This window comes from Notolabrus celidotus, chromosome 4 (assembly GCF_009762535.1).
Source record: "Notolabrus celidotus isolate fNotCel1 chromosome 4, fNotCel1.pri, whole genome shotgun sequence".
Taxonomy (NCBI): Eukaryota; Metazoa; Chordata; class Actinopteri; order Labriformes; family Labridae; genus Notolabrus; species Notolabrus celidotus.
Genome location: NC_048275.1, coordinates 33,802,896 through 33,828,763, shown reverse-complemented (window position 1 = coordinate 33,828,763; position 25,868 = coordinate 33,802,896). Strand labels below are relative to the sequence as shown.

At 42.8% G+C, this 25,868-nt stretch overlaps 1 protein-coding gene across 2 annotated transcripts in view; it reads left to right on the top strand.

Moving 5' to 3' along the window:
* Positions 1–25,868, top strand: part of ltbp1 (latent transforming growth factor beta binding protein 1) — a 159,277-nt gene that overhangs the window by 7,674 nt on the left and 125,735 nt on the right. For both annotated transcript variants that reach the window (XM_034682485.1, XM_034682484.1), the window contains exons 2-3: positions 1,384–1,454; positions 25,391–25,715. In XM_034682485.1, the coding sequence (XP_034538376.1) occupies positions 1,384–1,454; positions 25,391–25,715 (396 nt within the window). The remainder of the gene's footprint in view (positions 1–1,383; positions 1,455–25,390; positions 25,716–25,868) is intronic.

Sequence of the window (25,868 nt, the reverse complement as noted above, 5' to 3'; positions counted from 1 at the left end):
AGTGTTTTACTCTGAAAATGTTGTTTTGGTGCCTGACTTCCTGTCCCGCTCCATCTGCTCTGTTGAGATTGATGGGTCGTGCTCCGGCATCCGGCAAAAATAGATGTCTTATGTATCTGATCCGGAGGGCTTCGGTGTGCTGGATCCGAGACACAGCCGGAATGCAACAGAGCGGATCCAGTGGAAGTTAACACATTGACTAGAATAGAAACCTATCAGATCCAGTGCTGTGACGGATCAGAGATGGACCGAACATGGATCTGGTGGAATCTGGCCGTGATGATACATTAACTTTTAAGAAATTGCAAAATGTCTTAGGAGAAGTTGGCGTAACAAGTGTGAGATACAACCAAACTGCTTAGCCTAATTGATGCTACCTTGGCTCTGGCTACCAAAACACACAGGTATCCTGATGACACATGGCGTAGTACACACATGTCATTACCACAAAAGAGCTGCACTGAACAGATCAGACTCCGGGATCGCCCGCAGTCATGATACACGATCTGGCTATACGAGTCTGTATTCATGTAAGATATAAGGACTGATGTGTGATATCAAGTTTAAATAAAACAGGACTAATTATGTTTAAAATAAGAGTAACATCATTTTCTGTATGACATTACAGGGAGGGCTGGGTGGTCGGGATCCTTTATTATTCTGCTCCCCCTGTTTTTGCCCAGCCTCACATCGTCTGAGCCAATCTCTCTGAAGATGTGAGTCATGAGCTCCCATGTTGGTCCAGCTTCCAACAGTCTGACTCAATCAGGTCTCTGTGGACTTTTTCCAAACCAAAGTTTTTAGTAACACAAAGCTTGAAAGGTTCAGTTGGCTTAACAAACCCCATTAAGTCTTCCACAATAAACACTACACCTCAGCAGTTTGGTATCACAGAAAATTCCTGCCGTACTGGTCATACTTTGTCTCGCGCTGCCAAACCACATCTCATGAGCTCTGTGTTCGGGACGGCGTTCAAGTCTGGAAAACATTCACTCATAATTTGGTGGAGTCCGGCAGATTAGTGCCAAAAATCAGAGCATTATGGTGGGATGGTGAGATATTGAGGTCAGTTTTCTCAAACCCCCTGAACCCTGAACATTTCAAACACGGTGTATAGACTTCAGATGAATCTCGGAGAGTGTGGAGAGGGGTGAATTTGACATCTAAGTAGAGGAGATAGCCGTCAATCATCTGATGAAATTTGAAGTAACATCTCTTGAAGCATTTTTAACATCACATAACTCAGAGTTTATAAACACTTGATGCCAGAGGTGGACTGAGCTGTGAGGGAAAGCTGTCCATCGATCGGCTTGTGCTCCTGTCTGTTTGTGTGAAGTGTTTCTGTGTTTGATGTTTTGTCTGTCTCTTGTTTTCTGTTTGCAGGGTAAATGTGTGTGGAGGCCAGTGCTGTCACGGATGGAGTAAAGCTCAGGGATCACAGCGGTGCACGAAACGTAAGTGGACTGCTACTCCGATCTAAGGTTATCAGACCATGTACAGATACATTACCTTATCTTTGGTATTGAGCTTTATGATAAAATAAACTCTAATGCTGCAGTACTCAATCCTCTACTACTACTACTCCAAAAAAACAAAAAGGGTCAAAACTCCAGGGACACTTGTAGTATAAGGAACAACTTCTTTCTTAGACCAACACGCTTTGGCTTGTGGCCTTCATCATGGTCACAAGCGTGTTGGTCTCAAATACAGGGCAAATCTATACACCCATTAGCTGTGACATTATAACCACTGATAGGTGAAGAGAGTACTGTGAATTATCTCTTCACAGCAACACCTGCAAGTGAACATTTTGTCCTCAAAGTTAGGTTTGCAGATGTTCAATCAATCAATCAATCAATCAATCAATCAATCAATCAATCCATCAATCAATCAATCAATCAATCAATCAATCAATCAATCAATCAATCTTTATTTCTATAGCATCAAATCACAACAAATGTTTTCTCAAGATGCTTTACAAACAGAGCAGGTCTATGTTCTATTATTAACAAAGACCCAACATCAAGACAGGATCAGATCCAGTCCCCTCGTACAGACAGGACTTAGTCTGATCTCATCTTAATCCACCATGAGCAGAGCACTTTGCAGCATTTAGCAAGTTACAGTGACAAGGAAAAACTTCCTTTAACATGCAGAAACCTCCAGCAGGACCAGACTCATGTTAGACACGCATCTGCTGAGACCAAGTTGTTTTGGGTTGCTCCTGATCTGCAGGGGTCAGCACCATAAGTGGTCCAAGGAAAAAACTGGTGAACAAACGATAGGGTCAAGGCTAAGTGATACTCATCGGGGGGGAAGGGCTGGACCGTTTGGTCTGTTCCAACTAGGGGTGAGCCCGACTAAGGATTTGCTTGGTCGAATCTGATTCATCAGATTTTGCCCATAGTCGACGAATAGTCGAATGTTTGTTGTTTTTCCTTATTGACCCAAAGTCTGCATGATGGTGACCACATGACAATATTACGCATAACCCTTTACAATTAAGAGACTTGTAGCTTAAAGTAAAAGGGTCAACAGAATATTATAAGTATAAAACTTAGATTTTTAAAATCTATATTGCAAAAACAACGAAGTGATGATGGAGAGAAAACTCAAATAAGGCCACCATCCGTTAAACATGGAACAACGCGCCACTATAGAGAAAGGAATCAGGAGATATTTAAACAGTGTTCACACAGTGGAGAGCAGCGCTGCAGAGGGTAGTTTGTCCAACTTAAGACTAAACATTTGTATAATGTTTAAAATCAAACCTGAACCAGCTAAAGGGTTTTTGAATCTCTTAACAGAACCTTTTAAAACAGTCTTTCATCGCGTCTTTGTCCGCGTGAGTCTTTTCACATTGTACGTGAGGAAAACCATCATGTGTACGGGCAGAAGTGCACTCCTTGCTTTGTTGACTGTAAATCCTGTCTTTGAGAATATCCTCTCTGATGGCGTGGAGGTGGATGGGATGCTTTGGATTGTTTTTGGGGCTTAGGACAGCTTTGGGTATTCCTCCTCGTTCGTTTGGCCCCGTACAGTTTTTGTGTGGTCCGGTAATCCTTGATCTCACAGCCCTCTTCATGAAGCTGCTCCTCCTCTTCATTACTATCTTTTAGGATCAACTGAAGTTTTATTTCCTGACATTTTGAGCTGCCATGAACGTAGAAAGATTTAAAGGCCAACTGAGGTACGTCTGCTCCACAGGTCCCCGCTAAATGGGAGAGTCCACCTTTAATTACCAGGGGAGATTTAATTACCACTTTAAGGAGATTTAACACTTCAAGAGCTGTTCTCAGAATTACATTAAATAAGTCTATATTGAAATAAAAATAGGCTAAATGAGACACTATTTGTACGGGAAACAGGAAAATAATGTAATATTAGACATTGAGCACCCCCATGGTTTGAATGGAATGATCCACGTTTCATATGCAAATATTCGACTATGAGATTGGCAGTCGACTAAGACTCGTTAGAACGAATCGTTGAATATTCGACTATTTGGGGTCACCCCTAGTTCCAACAGAAGAGCTACTGAATTAAGATCACTTAATGCTGGTTCTGATAGACAGGTGTGAGAACAAACAGTGCATTGCAGTTTGTTGCCTATGGAGATATTAGAGAGGCGGTCATGGCTGATAATCGTATGTCTGTTATCTTCCCTACAACTTTAAGAATTATGACTAAGTATTGTTTGCTCTGTCATGAGATAGATCTGGATCCATCCAAAAGTTTTTCCTTGGTCCAAACTAAATCTGTCCAACAAGTAAAACTCCTCTGAGGAAGTAGTTTGAGTCATAAATTGGATGTTTTACTAACCTTGTTCATCTGGAACTTGCCACAAATGGCTGTATTTGACATTCGTGGCATACTTGTCTTGATATCAGTGAATTCAATCTGATTTAGATCCCAGAACAGTTTCATTTTGTTACCTTGCTTTGTCACTTTTTCCGAATTTTAGACACATTTCCTGTTTTATTTTAACTTATAACGTGTGCTTTGTTATGTTCAGATCGTATTTCTTCTGCACACACACTCTTACACGCATATTTCGTTTTTAAGAATTATTAATGATCCTGCAGTGGTTGTCGGTGTGCTCGTCAAGATCAAATATGTGCAAACATGCGTCTTATGAATGAGGTCGAGTGTCTAGGCAGTTTTTTTAAAGCAGGCCGCTGTGTCCTGAGAAGACTGTTATTTTATCGTCCAACTGGCAGGAGTGCGTGTCTCTGAGTGAAAGAGAAACAGATTTGGAATGGATTACACCTCTGGGCCTGGAGCTATCCGCTGGATCGATTCCTTATTTGCAGGATGTTGCCAAGTTATTATTTAGGACCAAACAGCTTTTTCCACTGTGTTGCCAATCTGTCTGACTTTCTTAAGGGAAAGACTGCTCCGGCCCTCTCGAGAGCAGCAGGAGTTCCCCGTGTTTCTGTGTTTGAAACATCTCACAACATCTGGCTCCTCTACTCACTGACCTTTCAAACAAATGGAGTCCCAGAAGAAGAAAAGGTTTAGCATTTTTTTTGAAAATGTAATTTGAGTGTTTAGTTTGGGATTTAAGAAACAAAGCCATTTCCCCCCAAACTGTCTCAATTTATTTTTAAAACATGCCGGTCAAAGTGGAAACAAGGTAACATTCCTCCACAGATCCATGATGCAAGTACGGCTGTCGAACGAGAACATTGTGAACTCCTGATTGATCACTGTAATTTCAGTAGTTAATCAGGTTTAATTATGTTTTTAACTAAAAGCAGGTTTTAAGTTCATGGCTAAGTGGGGTGCTTTTTGGGGTTTCACACCTTTATTTAGAGAGGAGAGGACAGCGGATAGAGAAGGAAACTGGGAGAGAGAGGCTGCAGGCTGGAATCGAACCTGGGCCGCCCGCTAAATGGGCGCAATTTAACCATCAGGCCAAATCAGTGCCCTTAAGTTTATATTTAAAATATAAAGCAGTTCATGCCAACCTTAGAGCGCACCTGAGACACAAGTCTTCCTCAAGGTTGATTGGCTTGCAATCAGCTGCATTCAAATTAACAAGCAGCGGAGTTAACTTCCATCAAGCTCCTTCACACTCCTGAAAATGTCCGGATATCTTTGTATGGGCTGCATGTATGAGGGCCGTATCTATTCACTCAGGAGGATATCTGTGTGAAGTCAGGGTCATGTGAAGTAAGGGTCATGTGAGGTCAGGGTCGGCCGGTGTGTGAACAAAGCAGGTTATAGTCAGAACTCGTAGACAGCGGGATGACGTCTCTCATGTTGAGCAGAGTTTCTCTTGTTTCTACTTCTTACGGCTCTCATCGGTTGACTCAGGTGCTGATGATATCGGGGATACACCAGCATAAACTGAGCATGTGTCTTGAACTTCATGCTGGTGTTTCTGTGATGCAGGAGTTTGGCATATTTACATTTTACTGTCCTGTAGACTGTACGTGGACTGTCTCTGCATTTTGCTCTGAATCTCACAGCGCTGCATTCATATTTCCAGCTACAGTCTGCTGTAGTTTCTTCCTGTTTTGCTATTTAATCCAGAAGCATTCAAATTAACTACCATTTGTAAATGGGAAACCATGACCCGTCTCTTATATTGACCCAGGACTAGACACCAAGACTCCCCCTGTGCTCTCCATCCGGCAACCCCCTCACCTAAACAGAGTATTTTGAGATTTTGAGTTGTCTTATATCATGACTGTCTGTAAACCTTGTCTCTTTTGCGAGGCTGTTGTCCAATCAGACAGGGTTTTAGAAACTGCATCACCACTGACAGACTCTGATAGTGTTCTGTCCTTTGCACTCTGTAGCTCAGCTGTGAGTAGATGGTTTGCTCTCGAATCAGCGGTGCAGATTTGTCATTCACAAAGTTTGTTCCTGCAGACAGGACCAGATCCACGGCAGCAGCATTGTTGGTTTCTGTCATGGTCAGTGGTGATGCAGGTGCTGAGCGTTTCCTGATCAGTCAGTAATTCCTGGCTCTTATCAAATTCATGAGCTCAGGATAATGAGAGACGTTGAGATCAGATAAACAAGCGAGTGAGTTAAGATGTTTTTTGCAGGGTGTCTGGGCTCACCCTCAGAGACAGGGAGAGGAGCTCATATCTCAGGAAAGGGCTCTGAGTTGAATAGCTTCTTGTTCACGTCACCTGTCACGGCACCCCGAGGCGGATCTTGAACACACTGAGGGGATTACATAAACCATCTGGCCCATGAAACACCTTTGGATCCTCCAGGAAGAGCTGTAATACACGGCTCTGTGTCTGGCTTACCTTGCTTGGCCTCCTGCCAAAGCGACCCATAGCCTGATAAGCAGTGGAAAATGGATACTGATGAGGCTCTGGGGATGATGATTCCTGGCCATCTGTTAGTCTACTAGACACTTTGTCTGCTCCGAAAGCTTCCAGAAAGTCAGACAGGAATAAGGGTTCAGGTTCTGGTCAGAGTTTAGGTGGATGTCTACGAACAGGTCACTGAAGGAATGATTTCCTGAACATTGTGATGGCATCCTGACTCCCTTTAAAGGCCTCCATGATTACATAATCTTTGTTTGTTTAAAGCTTTGGCTATAATTTCCCTGAAATCTGCTGATAATCCAGCATCTGAAAGGATGAATCCTCATGATTATAATCAGTCATATTAGTATTTCATGGGCCTTATCTGTGATGGTTGAGATCTAAAACACCTGATCTCGCAGCAGTTTTAAAAGTTACACTACAAGGTGTGATATATGGAGCAACCATAGACTGTGATTGAGTATCCGTGACGTCACCCATCTGATTCTGAAGTGCTGGTTTGAAGCCAACCATTGGCGGGTGCCATAGTGGAAATGCGGAGCTCAACCTAACTGTTGTGGAGCTAGTGTGAGGTAAAGAGGTGGGCCTTTAGCCTTTTCGCTAACAGCTACATGCTGCCCGCCTGTCAGTCACTCAGCCATGTCCATATATAGGCAAAACTCGTAATCTTAATATCTTCGAAAATGAAGTGTTATGAAAAAATTCACCCCCATACAGTGTGTGCTAATACAAAAAGTAGCTATTCAGATGTAAACCGTTTTTGTACCAGGCTGTAAACATGTTTATTTCTGTCTTCTTTGAATGGGTGTGTATGTGGTTTCCAGTGTTTCTGCAGCCAGCCTCAAGTGGACGCTCGATGAACTGCAGTTTTTAACACTTCCACATTGGCTTCATCTTTTAAGACCAGAGGTTGCCGCTTAGGAGCAACGCACCAGTGACATGTTTTGGCTGGGACTTTCTGTGTTAATATCAAGCGGCAAATTCAAAGAAGACGATCTTTACAGCAGAAATAAACATGTTTACAGCCTGGAACAAAAACTAGTGTAGTCTGTATAGCTCATCTCTTGATCAGCACACACTGTATGGGTTTTTTTCATAACGCTGTAATTTCAAAGATATTGAGAATACGAGTCTTCCAATGAGAGGAACAGCTGACTTGATTGACAGGCTGGAACACTGTAGCTGTTGGCTAGGAGGCTCAAAGTCCGCCTCTCCACCTCTCACTCGCTTGACAGCAGCAATATGGGTGACGTCACAGATACTACGTCCATTATTTATACAGTCTATGGTAATATGCATCTCAAATGTGTACAAGTTGAAGTGAGTTGCTTTTTAATACTTATTGCATTTCCATTTCAGTCGTATCCAAGATGAATGAAGATGTTACTTGTGACTTTATGCCATTCTGCTTATCTCAGTTGTTGCCAAAGACTGTATAAAACACAGAGGTAGAGAGGTAGTCCTGTGGTTCCACATCTCCAAACACAAGAAATTGAATGTAAATCCTTCCTCCAGTGAACCCCTCCACTGCTTGTGATATTGTTTTGTGTCTGAAGCAGTGGCATATGTGTGATGGAAGCATCAGTGAGGGACCGTTCTTTTTTAGATGACAGTGTTACCTGCTCAGCTGTCCTGCCTCATGACAGTGACATCTTTGGATGAATGTTGTGTTTCCATTTGACGTGTAAAACGATGTTTGAAGACAGCCCTTTTCTGTTTACTGTTTACTGTTTACCACACCACAGATCTAAAAAGATGGTGGCGCTTCCTCATGTTTCTACCTCTCCTCGCCATGTTAAAGCAGTGTGTGCAATCTGGCACCAGTAATGTCAGCTTCCCCCAACTTTAGCACACAGTGATTGGATATTTACTCACAGGGAGGAGCTTCCTCATCCCAGCGTGATGAGTCACAGGAACTCACAAACAGAGCCATAAAGAGAGAAATATAGAGCATCAAAGCTTGAAGATACCGCAAATCACAAGCAGGTGTTGGACCATGGATACTGTAATGAGTGGTTCAATATTATGTTGTGAATTGTGTCATCCCTAGTGCTTCTCCTCAAGAGAAATGCAGACTCATGTTTGGAACAGAGCCTCTGATTGGTGGAAGCTTGTTTTAAATACTCAACTTTAAGCATCAGGATGTGGCTGAAGGAACAGTTTACAACATGGAAACATGGATAAATAATAAGGAAGACACATTAAGCACTGGATTAATTACAATGAATTCAGAGTGTCCATTAAGACTGTAGTTTGAGGGGCGCTGGTGGCCTTGCGGTCTAAGCGCCACACATACAGAGGCTACAGTCCTTGTCGCAGAGGTTGTTGGTTTGACTCCTGGCTGCGACCATTTGCTCTCTACTCCCCACATTTCCTGTCCCTCTTCAGCTGTCCTTTCAAATAAAGGCATAATAGCCCAAAAATATAACTTGAAAAAAAAACAAGACTGTAGTTTGAGCCCCCGTTAAGAGGCTCATGACAGAAAAACATCCACACCAGAGCCTTGCTAGAACAACCCAGCTGTCTGCTTCAGAGCAAAATAAGTAAGATGCTTAGAGAGACAGTAAACCACACTATGTACAGTGTTTCTATCATATTGCAGACCAATGGGAATAAATATGTGAAGATCAAAGAAGTACATTTGATGATATGTGGTGTCAGCTGGAGGGGAAAGAGTGTTATTGGTCAAATTTACTGAAAAGTTTGGCCAAAATTTTGAATTCTGAAAAAGGTGTGAAGATTGGTTGAATTTAAATTCTCTGAATCCTAAGTTTGCAACTTCCCAGAGAGACTGTTTGAATGACTTCCTGGTCCGTCTCCTCGTGACCCCCAAAGGAAGCAGTCGCTGTTGATGCTTTCTTTGTTCGTCTCTCACAGTCTCAGCTGATGGTTGCTCACCATGAGTCTGGTTCTGCCTGAGGTTTCTACCTATTAAAGGTGTTCTTCCTTGCAACTGTTAAAGCTAAATGTCCTCAGTGTTGTGCTCATGGTGGATTAATGATGGGTCTTTGTAAATACCACAACAAAGAGTACAGTTTAGACCAGCTCCCTTCCTCTGGAGTGCCTTGAGCTAACATTTATTGTGAACTGGTGTTATACAAAGAAAGCTTGACTGACTCCTACACTTGTGAACAGGATGGTGCTCCAGTGGTGACATAAAAAGCTCTGCCCTCAGCAGTGAACAGTGTTTGGGTTTTCAGCCTTCAGGAGCCCATATCAGCTGAAGCTTTCAAGACATGCAGTGTGTGTAGAGACTGCTTTTGTTTATACAGGCACAGGAAACAGAGCAAACCCTCTGCATAGTGACCAATGAGGGACATTCCTCTGGCTCTCAGGCTTCCACACTCTGTGGATATCCTTCCCCGGCCACATGTTGCAGTGAGAGATAAACTGAATGTGATACACACTGCAGGGTTTCAGTTTGTTTAACTTTTCACAAACATAAATATATAAGTAGCTAAAATATTAATCTCTCTCTTATTTTCAGTGCTGCATGTTTGTTTCTGGTTCCTTTTTGCATTTCCAAAGAAAAGCACACAAGGCCTCACTTTTCCCAAGCTTCCATTAATCTGCAACTTCAGAGACCCAGGACTGAGTCTTTTATTGTAGGGGTTAATATTAAAAGTCAGACATGCGTGCTGTAGATGCTGCCTTGACCATTTAACACTGTCCTCTACTCCTCATTTTTTTTATAAACATAATAGTCAAAGTCATGGTATTATTTCTAAGTGCCAGCTTGTGTGAGTCACTGCAAACTCATGACTGTTTGTATTCATTAAAAGTGACATGTGTTCCTGAGGTTAAACATTCATTTTCAACAGAAATGAGTATTAATAGACAAAGACAGACAATGTTGAACGAAAGTTCTCACCATCCAATGTTTTTACTAGGATTAATAGAAAATCGGGGCTGATACCTTTTCTGATGTTGGTTCTCTCTCTCTCTCTCTCGTCTCCTCTCTTCCTTTATGAAAATGGGGGAGTAAGGTGGAGGTAGAGCGCACAGGGTATCTGACTCAAGCCCTCTTTCTAAAACCTCTCATCTCTATTTTTCTCTTTCCTCTCTTCACATGTGGGTATAACAGGCGGTAAGAGCTGGCATGGAGGGAGCTGAAACTGGGTGCTTGTTGAGCCTCTTCAAGGTGTAGTGAGCCTAACTTGACGAAGCACAGATGAAGGGAGGTGCTGCTCTCTTGATGACCCCATAGATATGTTGACTCTCTGTTTTTTTTGTCTCCAATAACAAAAAACGTACAAAACATGACTTACTGGCTTTCCATAATCAAATTTAAGTGACGCAACAGACAGATATATTTATCCTCTACTGCTAATAATACATTTTATTAAAAGTGACTTTCAGAGCACTGAAGGTCACCTTACAAGGCAGAGTTTAAAAAAAGAACAAAAATATAAAAGAGTCTGATAAAAAACAAGTCATGATCCAGTGTAAATAATAAATGAAATCAGCAGGATGAGAAACATTTCAGTGAAGAGGTGTAATCAGAGTGAGTATGCCAGTTTAAAAAGATGTATTTCAGATTCGAAAATGGAAAGAGAGTCAATGTTATGGATGTCTGATGGGAGTTCCAGAGGCAGGGGGGCAGATCGGCTGAAGGCTCTGGACCCCTTGGTGGTCAAGTGGTCGGGTGGTGTAGTGAGGTGAATGGAAGAAGAATACCTCAGAGTGCGGCTGGGTGTGTTGATGTGGAGAAGGTATGGAGGAGCGAGGTTATGGATGGATTTAAAGGTGAGCAGCAGAATCTTGAAATCGATGCAAGTTTTGAGCGGTAACCATTGAAGAACGGGATTGATGTGATTAATGGACGGGGTTCTGGACAAGTTGGAGTTTATGGATGGATTTGAGAGGGAGACCAAAGAGGAGAGAATTACAGTAGTCAATGCAAGGTGTAACTAGGGTGTGAACGAGAACGGCTGTACTGTTGGGTATGAGGGATGGGCGGAGGCGATTGTAACGGGTTGAGTTAGGACCCACAAGCAGTATCGGAAGCCAAGAGATCAGTTGGTAATGACCTTTATTTAACAGTTCATCAATAGACACGGGCAACAGGTGAATAGTCTCTCTACCTCGAACACAGGTAGGGAATCAAGTCTCTCGGGGCTCGATGACAACCTGACGAATTGAGCACCGGTGACAGACAGATCCCGGAGGGAGTTGAAGAACAGACTCACTCGTACTCCGCAGGAGGACAGGACGCCAAACGGCCACAAGGATGGACAGGCAGAACCCCGGAAGGGCGAAGGCAGAACTCGTAGTCAGGGACAGAAGGTGTAGGTGTTTTCCTGGGAAGCGGCGAGGAGGGATGGTCACGGGCAGGCAGGGTCGGCAACGGGAGATCAGTCCGGAGAAGAACGCTGGAAAGTCTTGCATGAGGTCAAAGAACAATCTGGCAAGGAGTGGAGAGTGGCTGCTGCTTATATACCGGCTTGATTGCAGATGAGGAGCAGGTGAGTGTGCAGGTGAACCGGGTTGCCTGATGAGGGGGCGTGGCTGGCCAGCAGAGTGGAGCAGAGGCAAGGAGAGTGGAAAATTACTGACAGAGGGGAGGAGGTGAGCAGACTGTGACAGCGATTAAATCAGTAGGCCAATTTCCACTGGGTGACTATTGGCTGATATTGATCCTCAGCCAACATATTGGTGCATCCCTATCTCCTACTATCTCCTCAGTTATCTAACCAGAATGAGTTGTTGCTGTCTGTTAAGTGTTACTTTCCCCCCTTTCACACTCTTAAAACCATCATGACATTGGACTGCCAGCCTCCTCGTTAGATGTCCAGAGTCAGGGTGAGCTGGTGTGTGAACACATGATGGCCTGGTATATCCAACATGAGCCGGTGTGAGGTGGTGATGTTGTTTGACTTGAGCAGAGTTTCTCTGGTTTATAGTCTTTACCTCTCGCCTCTGCTGCAACTTCTGTCTACAAATCATGCTGACATAGATGCCTCCCTTCCTGCCCTTTCCACCTAGGTGTCCCCCCCCTCTACCTAAACAAATCCAAGTGTTTTCTGTTGGAGGACCACGTCTGAGACAGATAAAGTCCTGCTGTGATTGACATGTGTGAGAGGCATTTCTGAAAACATTCTGATATTATTTAGAAATAATCAAGATTTAATCATTAAAGGAGGTTTTACAGGTTAGTTGTCCTCTTGACTTGACGGCTGTGTTGGTTGCTGAACTCTTTGAGTTCTTCAGTAAGTTTCCTCATGACAGCTGGTGAAATAGTGACATGTGATACACTGTTTCCTCTGTGGACCAGCCTGAATAATAACACTGGTATAAAAATATATATCATATAATAATAACTCTGCACATGCAGGACGGGGAGCCTCAGTAGTAGCTTTCAGTTTCCATGCAAGGACTTCAAACAGACCTCTCCTTCACTCCTTACAACAAGAGATGCTGTTAACGGGCCCGACATGAATAACAATATTGTTCTCACACGGCCTCAGGAGTCATTTAGTCACCGTGCATAAAGTGCTCTTTCAAAGTTTTCACTACAACCCCCCAAAACCACCACCCAACCTCACCACCACAGACTTTCTCTCAATGTTGTGGGAAAACTTGAGCATTCTGAACATTTCACCGTTTCCAGTGCTACCGACAGGAAGTGAAATCTGGGACATTTTCTGTCTCACCAAAAACACTCACAGGTGTCTCCGTCATATTTAGGAAGACTTTAAAAGACAACACGTAAAACAAATACCAATCTGTGTTTCCTCATGAAGTCTGAGACTGCTGTTATTGAGTCAGGAATGTTCCTTGTGTTTCTTTCCTGACTTTCATAAATAAGACGTATGTGGGACATTGACTTATTGCTGCAGAGCACAGTTTGTTTTTTGTTTGCCTCTTTTCTTGGCAGACAGAAATAACAACATGTGATTCAGCTTTTTTTTCAATAAACCATCTGATTCAGGAGAAATGATCAGGAGACATTCCAGTTCCTCCTCCAGACTGGATGTAGTCAAATGTTGGCCAGTCAGTGGATTGCTGGGTAGAATAGCTCTTTGTTGAGTCAAAGTGAGGACGTTATTGTGATCACGTAGAGAGAAACATCTTTGTGGATTACTCAGTTTACTGTCAGACAGAGAAGACAACATATGATGGAGAACATACAGATATTTGCCCTGCAGCCTGCGCTATAGCTTTGTTTATTTAAGCTTAATTGATGCAGTTTACACCCCCTCTTAAACATTGGACCTTATCATTAGTTCTCTCATAATGCTGGACCTTCCTTATCTTGTGTTGGAGATCATCTAAGCTTCTCTTTAGGCTGATCTCAGCGTATTTCAATAGATTGCTACCAGCTTAAAAAAGTAGATCAATATTTACTCCACCAGCCTGTGAAAATAAGAACGTGTTGATGAAGCAAAGTGTTTCCTGCTCATGATGCCATCCTTGGTTGATTTATTAGTGTACAATCTCTACTTTTACTGTGGTTGACAAGGCGAACTGATGCAACAGCCAAAACACTTTTCATAAAGACACATGATGCACATTCATGCAATCGTTTAAAAGTCCAAAACAAATGCAACAGCAGAAACGTGCTGCAAAAAGACAAAATAACTGCATTAACATAAAATGTGCTGTTAGTGTAGAAATGATCCAGAAACAAATCTATTGAAAATGACTGCAAAAGAAAAACGCTGCTAATCGAGACATGATGACATAAGTACTCCAGGACTGTAGGGAGTGGAACAGGTTGAAAGTCATTACTGAAAGCAGCAGGTGTGGTAGACCCATAGACTGTATAATAATGGACGTAGTATCTGTGACGTCACCCATCTGTTTCTGAAGCGCTGTTTTGAAGCCAATCGTCAGCTGGTGCCATATTGGAAATGTTGATCTCAACCTAACTTCTGTTGAGCTAGTGTGAGGTAAAGAGGCGGGCTTTGAGCCTCCTAGCCAACAGCTACAGTGTTTCTGCCTGTCAATCAAGTCAGCCATGCCCTTATTTGGGCAAACTTGTAAGTTAAATATCTCCAAAAATAACGAGTTATAAAAAATTCATCCCCCGTACAGTGAGTGCTGATCGAGAAATTAGCTACTCAGACTAAACAAATTTTTTGAACCAGGCTGTAAACATGTTTATTTCTGCTGTAAAGATCGTCTTTTTTGAATTGGTGTGTATGTGGTTTCCGGTTCTTCCGGAAGCAGCACATCTGTGTTGACTTCAATCTTTACGGCTGGAGGTTGCCGCTTGGATGGATCATACACTTTTTTCCCTCAGTCAAACTTTATTCAAACTTACTGAGAAAATAAAGTTATTAAGATTAGACAGTTGACTCGCTTAATGACAGAGGGTTAAAATGACAGTATAGCTGTCAGGCTAATTGAGCACCACACCTAGCGAAACATTGCATACATAGAGCCTGACAGCTGTCTGTTAGGACAACTGAGCGTCTTAGTTAACGTAAGCCACATTAGAAGCAGTTCTTTGAACATAGCTTGCTTTAAATCAGAATCAATTGGTCAATGGAAGTTTTTTGGTTTCTGTACAGAGTTGTAAAGTTGTGTTTTAGCATAGAAATCAAGGAGACTCAGGCCTCACAGACACTCTGCTCTGGCAGTGTTTATCACTATGTGGCCTGATAAATGAGTTCATCTTCCTCACTCTCTCCTGTCAGTATTTGACTGCTCCTCTTGAGTGCCCCCTGCAGGCCTGGGTTGTCATGTCTGGATTCTCAGCATTTATCTTTTGCATGTGTTTGTGCATTTGCTTTGTCTTTTGTGTCGTTTCACTTTTATTAGCACGGTTGCTCTCATGTTTCTCCTAATGAAGATCATTTAAATTGCTGCATATTGTTTTGCCTTGTAGGCCTGTGTTCTTCTACTCCTCACAAAAAAGTCTACTGACAAACACGTTTTGTAGAAAAATACTTGTTATATGTTCTGTCTTGGAAAGAAGCTAATTGTGTATTGGTGTCTACTGTTTACAGTTAGCCTCCTAATGCTAGCTCTAGTGGGTGATGCTTGTTGTTGCTGATTTAGCTTGATGAAGGTGCCATGTTGGTTTTCATGGTTTGATATGACAGGTCATTATAACAAAGTACCTCTAATTCAGCACACCTGCTGTTAAGAAAATGGATAGCTGATGAAAAAGTGGAGTTTCACAACTGTAGCCGGTACTATGAAACGACAAACATTGCTTGATGGCAGGTTGTACCAGCGTGGGCTAATCCATGTTTACATTAACATTAAGCAGACAGAGCAATAGTGGAGTGACTTTACGTAACACCAGGTGTAAAAGCACTCTCTCTTTCTCTTTCTTTTTCTTCTCCCCAAAAATATCTCTCCTCCATGAGGACCGGCTTGAGGAACACCTGGAAACTTGCTGACTCAAGCGTTGTGCTGCTCGTTGCCCAGTGGCTGAGCCCATTACGGCTCATTATTGTGTCCATCAGCAGCACTGACACCGGAGGGCTGCGTGCTGAATGCAGGTGTTGTGCAGTGAAAGGAGAGACGCAGTAAAGGCTCAGCAATGTGCCTGACACCTCAGTTCACAGGGCAATGGGAAGGGTTCAAGTCGATTAAGACGTGACTGTTGCCTGGTATTGTCAGTGGATGATGTCCACAGTCACCCCACTTAACCGGCTCTGCAGATAAACGCTCTCTGAATTAGTCATCCAACAATGGGAGGATGTCCTGCAGCGACAGATAATGGCACGCTGCAGTAAACGGCTTCATTCAGTATTCTCCATCGTTGGTCAACGTCAACGTCACCAACAGAGGCAGATTGCATCTACGCTGTTGTTCCTCAATCTCATTTTAATGGCTTTCCTTTGTGGTAATGAAAGGCCAGAATTTAAATCCACACCTAGAAATAAAAAATGAATTTGGGGATGTTTACCTCAATGATCAGGGCGACTCACTAACCTCATCCATCATAAACTGCTCTGTTTGGAGCTTAGCAGCCAAAAGCCTGGTTTGCATTTCCCTCAGGAGCGCGACTGAGCTTTAATTTATGTATTTCCCTTCCCTTGTCCTCCTCTGTGGTGCTTTTGTGCTGATATGGGGAATTTCTGTAAATTAACTTGTGTTTAGCCAAACAAACAAAGAAAAGAAATCTGGCACCAAGACGCTAGCAGCAGAACTTTTAGGGCCCTCCATTGGACTGGTCCAGAAGATCCTGCAGATCCTGCAGATCCTCGGTTGGATTGAGATCTGGAGATGTAGAGGCCAAGTCAACACCTTGAACTCATCATGTTCCTTTGGGCCACCTTCTGCCATCGCCTCATGGTCCAGTTCTAATGCATACATGCCAATTGTTGGTCCTTTTGGCAGGGGACTTGGGCCAGCATGGGCATCCTGTAACTATGCAGCACAGCAAACTGTGATGCACGTGCACCTTCCTATCAAAACCAGCATGAACTCTTTCAGCAGTTTGAGCTCCAGTAGCTCTTCTGCTATCGTTCCTCAAGTGCACCAATGAGCTCTGGACACCCTTTCCTTTCTTGGACCACTTTGGCAGGTATTGACCACTGCAGACCGAGAACACCCCTTAAGAGCTGCATGTTTGGAGATGCTCTGCCCATGTTATCTAGCCATCCCACTTTGGCCCTTATCAGAGCCCTTAAAATCCTTATCCTTGAGGCACCAGTATAGAGGCTGCGGTCCTCTGAGTGGGCAGCCTGGTTTCGATTGTCATGTCATCCTCCACTCTCTCCTCCCAGTATCCACTCTCCTATCTCTTTCAATTAAGGCTCTAAAACCCAAAGATAAAACAATCCTTACCCTTACCCATTTTTTTCTTCTTCCAACTCATTAACTTGGAGCACAAGTATTCACTTTCTCTTTAACACTTGCTGACAGGTGCCATGGTAACAAGATAATAAACTTCCCTTCCCTTGTCGGTGGTCGTAATGTTATATATAGCTGATGGGTGTAGTTTGAAAGCAATCCTTGCTTGTTGATGGTTTTAAGCCTGTAGTTTTACAGTGATATCATATGAAAGGGACCTCCACAGACGGCACACGGCCTGGTCTCCCCATGTGTTCCATTAATAGATTTATTACACACCTGTCTGCGAGGAAGGAGACAATTCATGATAAAATTCCTTCTGTCAGGGCAGATATACAGCACACATCAGGCAGGGGTGTTCGTTTTGATGGCATTGGGAGACAACAGGGGCCCAAAATCTCGCTGTGGAGACTCCTCACAGGTTATAAAACGACTCTGTGCGCTCTGCAATACATAACTGGAGTCGAGTCAAAGTGGATTTAGCGTGTTATTGTGAATAACTGCGATGTTTAATATGATAAGGTTTTAAGGTATAGCGTCATTGCTGGCTGGAGGAAAGATAAGTGTATCTCTCGCCCACAGGATTAGAGAGGCCCATAGATTCTCCACTGACACTCTTATCAGAGCTAATCTGGAGTGCGTGGGCCAGCAGTGACTTAGATAATGTGGAATTCAATACCTCATATATCGATGTCACATCTCTTCACAGCTACCTACTTCTGAATTCAGCGAACATCTGTCCCAGCCACATGCAAGGTTAAACAGGCTGATGCAGTTACACATAAAGCACGGGGGCAATTTTCCCTCCTTCACTTTGGAGTTTTAGAGTCTCGCATCAAGGTAGTGACACAAAGAAAATCATTGTGCCTCACAGTTTCTGTCTCTCACTTTGGATCCACACACACACACACACACACACACACACACACACACACACACACACAGAATATTTTTAACTCTGTGAGACCCCGAGCAGACCTCTTCCGTGGGTGTGGAGGAGGTCCCTGAGCCCCACACCCGGCGTGGTCTGATCAAAAGGGCAAGGACATCAGCATGACTGATCTATTTCCTGTCCCCAGCTAACAAGTAAATTACCAACACTTAGCTCGTCACCCCCTTCAGAGAACAGCACCGTTATGTAGCTGACCTCAGTGTGAGGGAGAGGAAGAGAGAAACTATTCCCAGAACAGATGGCAGTCTGAGCTCCAGGCCAGAGAGAGGGGTGGGGGAAATGAAAACTATTTACGCTACTCAGAAAAGAAAGCAAAAATGTGGTGCCCGAAATGGAAAACTAACTGTGGGGTTAGTTGAAAATGCTAACATAACTTAGCTCTGGGGGGTAGAAAAGCAATGATGTCATCCTTGAGGTAATGACTCCATGAAAGCAGGGTGTAACTCAGCCAGTAGAGGATGGTGAAACAGGGACACTTTGGACTTTGGACTGAGGAGGCTGTCATAACATATGTTAGTGTGTTTATGTCCCAAAAGTTTAGCTTTTTATAACATATGCCTCATGTGCTCTAAAATGCTGAAACACTCTCCTTTCTAGCTTTATTGGTTTAGTTAATTGATGACCTTTGACCCAAAGTTCTTACAGAGCTTACATAAGAGCAACCCCTCTCTCATAAATGAAGTATGAGGTAAGAAAGAAGCACAGATACAAAGGGAACCACCATGTTAGCATGTTGCTAAAATGATTATTCTGCTGGAGTAAAAAGTGATCCACTGAAGACATCTAACATAGTTTACAGTCAAGATAACAGGGGATGACAGAAAAAACTCTGACACTAACATTTTTATCTTCAAACACAAAGTAGAGTCAACATTTTAACAGACAGGTTTTTCTATTTTCTCTGCTTGAAAACTAGCTGAAAAAATTTAAATAGTCTTTTATTCAGGAAGGGGTTGTCACAATATACCGGGATTGACGATAACCGTCTTTAAAAATAAAATGAAATATTGATATTGTGCTACTATTAAGCAGGCGGAAATACTATGCAACTAACTGGTTTATAGCAGGGAGGTAGTGGTTCTTTATGCTGTTTACCACCCACCTTGAAATGGAGGGAAGACAAAGACGCAGCAGCAGAAGAAGACTGAAAGAGCTACTGACTCAACAGCTAGCTAGCTCTCCTTTACCACTGCAACGCAAGACATATTGGAGGATGTGACAGATGAAAGCGAGGTACCCTACCTTTATGAGAAAGACGTGGCGTTTATTAGGGATGGGCATTTCAAGCCAAAATACTATTCCATAATCATTAAAATCCCGCCCCCACCACACACATACAGACACACACACAGAGACACACACACCTGTCCCGTTACCGGTCCGTTTGTGTGGCAGTCATGTTAACCAGCAGCAGGACGAGTTGCTGCTATGAAGCGGGCACTGACGGTGTCGACCTTGTCGCGTGGCGTGTGTGTTTACATTTTACAGCCATGCTCAGTCTCTGGAAATACGCGTGTAGTAGTGTGAGATTCAGAAACAGGAGAAAATTGCAGTGAATGTTGCTAATGTTTTCCTTTTCTTTTGCTATTTAATGCAGTTAGCTTTCTTCTTCTTCTGTCCCGTAACGCGGTTAGCAAACAGCTTTAAGACGCTCTATAGCCACCGTCTGGTGGGAATACCCTATTACAACCAGGCACCGTTGAAAATGATGAAAAACTGTTTTTTTAAAATGAGAAAATATTTGTAGTAACGCTTCGATTTTTACAAAGTGAACGAAATATTCGAAAATTCGAAAATCATGTCCCAACCCAAGTGTTTACGGACGTATAACACAAATTACATCCAGAAGTTTAATGAGAAGTCACTGGGCTCGTGACACGGATAAACCAAAACATAGGACATCATTAGAAATGGATGATTACATGTAAGTTAGTCAGTTATGTTTAATAGTAAAGTTTTTGAGGTAACGTTTCGCTTCAACATCATCTTGCCTTTTCCTTAAAGCTGGGGTTGGTAGTCTCGGAAAACTAGCATGAATTTGAATGTAGCATGTCTTTAGGACTCTGTCTAAACCCTCCCCCCCTCCCCTCGGAGCTCCTCCAAAACGACGACGCCCCCCGCGCTCACATGCACGAGCGCCACTGATTTGCGACCATATGATCGTGACTGATTCAAAGCGGTCCTCACCAAAACATTATCATAGTGAAAGTTAAAAACACAAACAAACATGGCTGCTGTTAGTACTCACAACTGTCATGCTAACATTATCCAGTTGTACCGGTGACACGATATCAGGAGAAAAGTTATAACACATATAATACTGTAACAACTCTACTGTTTGTTAAACGTGTTCAGTGTAGATGTTCTTAATTCCTACAGTGTTGACAGTCAGTGAAGGCATCAGGAGAGGTGTAGAGTGTGTGAGCTGGAGAGAGGAGAGACAAGAGGAGAAGTTCTTCATTCATTCAAACATTGATTGTTGTTTGTTGGTTGGCGTGATCACGGCTTACAGTGACCGGTTATTAAAGATCAATGTGTTCACGAATCGGCTCATCATCCCTACAGCGTCTGGACCAAGGAAGAGATTCCGGTGGCTGGTGGTGAGGCTTTCAGCAGTGTGTCTGCCCCCTGGTGGCTGGCTGCAGTATAGGTCAAAAAATCCATCTCCCCCATTCAAATGAATGGGGGAGCAGTCAAACTTTAAAAAATAAATACACGTCGTATGAATGTTTCTCACATCTGTATGCTGTGGTGATATGTAGTTAGTATTTGAGTGATTTGTGTCCAAGGCCTCTTTTTCCTGAAAAGTTTCTTTTTTGTTAGTTATTAAAGTTTAAAAAAACGGGGTTTTACTTCCGGGTTTCCTTTGATTCACAGCTGCCGTTGAGTGAAACTTCAAAGGACACACAGCGTCTTGTGATGCTACGCTGTAGGGCGGAGCTTATTACAGTGGCTTTGCAGGCTCTGGCTGCACAATGGCGGCACCCAGGAGCGGGATTTTTTGGCTTCAGAACTGTACAACGGGAAGAGGCGGAGCAACGCTGTCCATTTTTATTTACAGTCTATGGTCTGGACGGACGCTACAGTACATATATATTTCTGTAGGACTTACTAAATGTCATTCATTCTTCTGCTTGTCAGAGACCCCGTGGTGAGAGCTTTTTAGACTCTGATCCAGACTACAGTCCTGAGCAAAGCACCTCATCGGGTCAGAGGGGACAGGCCCGAGGTCGAGCGAGAGGGGCAGTAAATAGAGTCAGGGGAAGCTGAGGTAGAAGATGGGGACTTGGCTCGGAGTGCACGCCGGGGAAATGTACGCACAAGAGGCGGGCAGAACGGCAGGACGTGATTCGATTGGTTGGTGTTTTCCCAGGTTTACTCCGGCTGTAGATAGCAGTTTTTTTTCACTCTTTTTTAAGAACACATTATGTATTGATTGCCATCAGGACATAAAGATCATTTTAACCAGTATGACAAAAAGTGTATCTAAATCTGATTACCAACCCCAGCTTTAATTTGACCGGAAGCGTTGTTTTTCTCTCTAAGTTTTCCAGTAATATGTTGATAATATCTTTATTGTGAGTTCTTTTGGACACAATAATCATGTGGTGATAATTTGATACCAAGAAAGTCTGAATTCAGGGTCTACACTTTTAAATATACTTACTTATCACTCATGGGACAAAAGCTAATGTGTAAAGAGAGTTCATAGTGATTGTTTGGATAAATACAACAGTGTGGCGTTTTAAGCCTGTTTCAAACATGCACAAAAACTCACAAAAAATATCCACAATTTATTTGGATGAGCTGCATGTGTGGATGCAAATGGCCAATTTCCCCCCGAATCTTTATTCTTTGAAACTTTGTCCTCTTCGTGAATCTTCCTAAAGAAGTTTGGATGAACAGACGTGTGAAAGCATCAGAAGTTCAGAAGAGTGAGAGGGCGGAGTGATGATGTTGTTCACATTGAGCTGAGTTTCTCTACTTTATAACCTTTATACTCTCAGTTGTCAATTTTATACGTTGTGTTTGTACTGAAGAAACAACCTTTAACATTATGTAGAGATAAAAACAGATCAAGGAAGACTCTTCTTCCTGCAGTCTACAGTCGCCTCCCCTTGCTTTAGCCAAAAGGAGGATTTCAAGTTGTGAGAGTGTGTCCAACAGAGAGAATCTCCAGCTGTGAGGTGCACGTGTGAGCAGCAACGGCCTTCAACTATCAGAGCCTAAGTGTCCTGAAAGTACATAGAAAATGTCCACGTGTGAAAGAAGCTTTAGACTTGATTTATGGGGGTAGGTGAAGAGGCGAGGGTGGGGAAGGTAAAAGTGAAGAAGTTGTGTTTTTCTTGAGCCAGCAGATGTCTTTCATCAGGCATTTACTTTTCCCTTCATTAATCATTTTCGCGAATCTCAAAGCCACTAATTAGACGAAGAAGCTGAGTGAGGAGGCGACATACCCTCAGGGACCTCAGAGAGAGAGAGAGAGAGAGAGAGAGAGAGAGAGAGGGGACCTGACGTTTTCTGAGTCAGTCCACCTGCTGGCTCAAGACACACACTCCCTCACACACACACACACACACACACACACACACACACACACACACACACACACACACACACACACACACACACACACACACACACACACACACACAGGCACACTAAACACACTTTCTCATTTGGAGGTGACAAAGTGAGGTTGTTAGTGAAAGAGCCAAACCTCACCTCAGAGACTTAAAAGGATCAAACCTCAGCATAGCAGCAGCAGCAGTCCACGTTGGGAACTGAGGTGTCATGTTTGAACCGTTTGAACCATGAATTAGATCCAGTGCAGTGTTATCTTCCTTTGTTTTTATCAAACATGCCTAAGCATGCATGCATGCATGCGTGTGTGTGTGTGTGTGTGTGTGTGTGTGTGTGTGTGTGTGTGTGTGTGTGTGTGTGTGTGTGTGTGTGTGTGTGTGTGTGTGTGTGTGTTTGTGTGTTGTAGAACAGCATGTGTGGTGTTGCTTGTGAGGCAATCTTAAGTTGATGAATGGATGCCTCAGAACTCTCTATAGGACCGTGGAGCCCTTTAAAATGACTCCTCCTTTTTACTCTTCTCCCTTGTTTTTTTATTTATTAACTCTCATTCTGCTGTACATGAATTTACTGTTTCATGTCTTAATACCTGATAAGTTGATCACTGAGCCTGAAGCCTGATGTATAGCAGAATATGAATCTAAGGGGAATCGTATGCAAACACTCTAAGCCTCTGTGAGCTCGAGCGCCTCTGCACTGATGTATATTTGTTACTCTTCATCACTTCCAAAAAGCCAAATGACGCTGGCTGTCTTTGCGCTGTGTTGAGCATTTTTCAAAATCTTGCAGAAAGTAGAGACTCAAATTGAGTGGATCCTGCTAAAGTTAAAACAATGATAAATGATAGACTGTACAATAAATGGTTGAGTATCCGTGATGTCACCCAGCTGTTGCTGAAGCGCTGTTTTGAAGCCAATCGTCGGCAGCAGCCATATTGAAAATGTTGAACACACAACCTAACTTCATCCAAGCTAGTGTGAGGTAAAGAGGCGGGCCTTTAGCCTTTTTTGCTAACAGCTACATGGTGCCCGCCTTTCAAGTCAGCAATGCCCTTATTTAGGCAAAACTTTAGCATCTTTAGCAGTAAGTTTAGTATCTTCAAAAAGAACAAGTTATTAACAACATTCACCCCCCGTACAGTGTTAGATAGAGAAATTAGCTTTTCAGACCTAAACCGTTTTTTGAACCAGGCTGTAAACATGTTTATTTCTGTTTTAAATATCCTCTTCTTTGAATAAGTGTGTATGTGGTTTCCGGTGTTACTACAGCCAGTCTCAAGTGGACTTCACATTTTAAAAACGGAGGTTGCTGCTTGGTTCAAAGACATCACATCTTTGATGCCTCTCTACATGGATCTCCTTTAACATGCGTTACTGCAATGTTGCCTTTATTGTAGAAGGTGATTTTGGGTTAAACAATGCTGAACACCCTGCCTAACACCCTGCTGGTATTTATTTATTTATTAATGAATTTATTTACTTTTTTAAGATCTATTTTTGTGCAGAAATTCCTCACTTTAATGTGCATGCATATATGTTGACATTTAACCTGTGTGTGAAGACAAATCTTGCTTTACCATAAACCACATGAGCTCAGCTGGGCGATCATAATTTAGTTCTTATTAAATGTTTTTCTGCCTCCATGCTGTGAATCATCTCTCCTGCATCTTTATGATAATATTAATAATAATAATAGTAAGAATAATAATCTTTATTTATAGAGCACTTTTCAAAATCTATGTTACAAAGTGCTTTACAATGGACAGGTGCAAAATAAAGAACATTTTAAAAGACTATACAATTGGTGCAAGTAGCATTACTATTAAAAGAACGTAAAATCATAAAAAATGAATACGAATAAAATAAAAACAAAATAAAAAAGTCACATTCACTGAAATGACTGAACGTGCTGCTGCCAACTGATGATATCACATATCAAACAAAGAACATGATGTTGTGTCAAAGGTTGTAAAATGTTAACATGTGTGAGCTTGTACTGCATGTCTGTGAACATACAACTGAATCACTAACCTGACTGCATCCCGTTTGTGCTGACATGTATGTCTGTGACGTGTATTTAGATTTACTTACATTGTGGCTGAAGTCTGTTCTATGTTTGCCTCATCTTTTAACCGAATGGACCACAAGCTGTAAACATGAGCTTGGCCTGAAGGATTTGCATATGTTAGACACGAGCACTGCCCAGAACCTGTCCGTCCAATGAGGAACAGCTCCAAACAGGGTGCAGGCCATTGAAACACCCACACCACCAAAATGTGTTAAAATGTGAGCTGCAGCCCCCCCAGAACAAAGCTCTAACTATTACATTTTAACATGTTTGAGATGAATACATGAAGTAAACTCAAAAATAATGATGGACTGGCAAAATATGCTAAGAGATGAGCGCGACACACCTCGATAACCAAGCTGTCTTTGGTGTTCGGCTCAGTTTAGGTCTTTCACACCAAACAGGACAAACTGAGTGAAACAGAAATGCAGCAGAGTTAGTTTGAGCCACACTCAGGACTATAATCTGACTCAGTGATGGTATGATTGTACATTTATGTCACTCTGTTTGATTCAAACCTTTTATTCAGACCAAAATGAATGAGGTGCATTTAAAGTCATGAGAAGTCAAGTACAGTTTATCAACATGCTTTCATCTGTTTCCCTTTGTTAGTATCTCTGACCTCTTACCTCATTTTCATTCTCCATCTGTCTCTCCTTCCTCTTTCCCTTTCTTCTCTCTCTCTCTCTCTCTCTCTCTCTCTCTCTCTCTCTCTCTCCTCTGTCTGGGTTTTGTGTTGTAGCCAATTGCATCCCTCACTGCCAGAATGGAGGAATGTGCCTCAGGCCTCAGCTCTGTGTCTGCAAGCCTGGCTCCAATGGGAAGGCATGCGAACACAAGATGCCCACACACCCCTTCCCAGCAGTGCCAGGAAATGGACCCACTAACGGGCACACCGGTGGTCACACAAACGGACACAACGTGGTGCCCCAGCGGCCCATTCCTCAGCAAGTGTCCCCCAGTGGTTACGCCTCTGCACCCAGCAACATGGCGCAGATGAAACTGACGGTCAAGCCGGGGCCTCAGCTCGTCAGACCTCACTACATCCAGCAGCACATGCAGCAGCAGTAAGTGTTTCACCTTGTATGAGCTTCATGCTGTCCTCTAACATCTTCACAGGGACATGAAAAAGGTCAGAGAGTACAGACAGACAGGAGGCATTAAACGGACATTAAAAGAGTGCCAGTGCTTCTCAACAAATTAGAGGACCATGAAAAAGT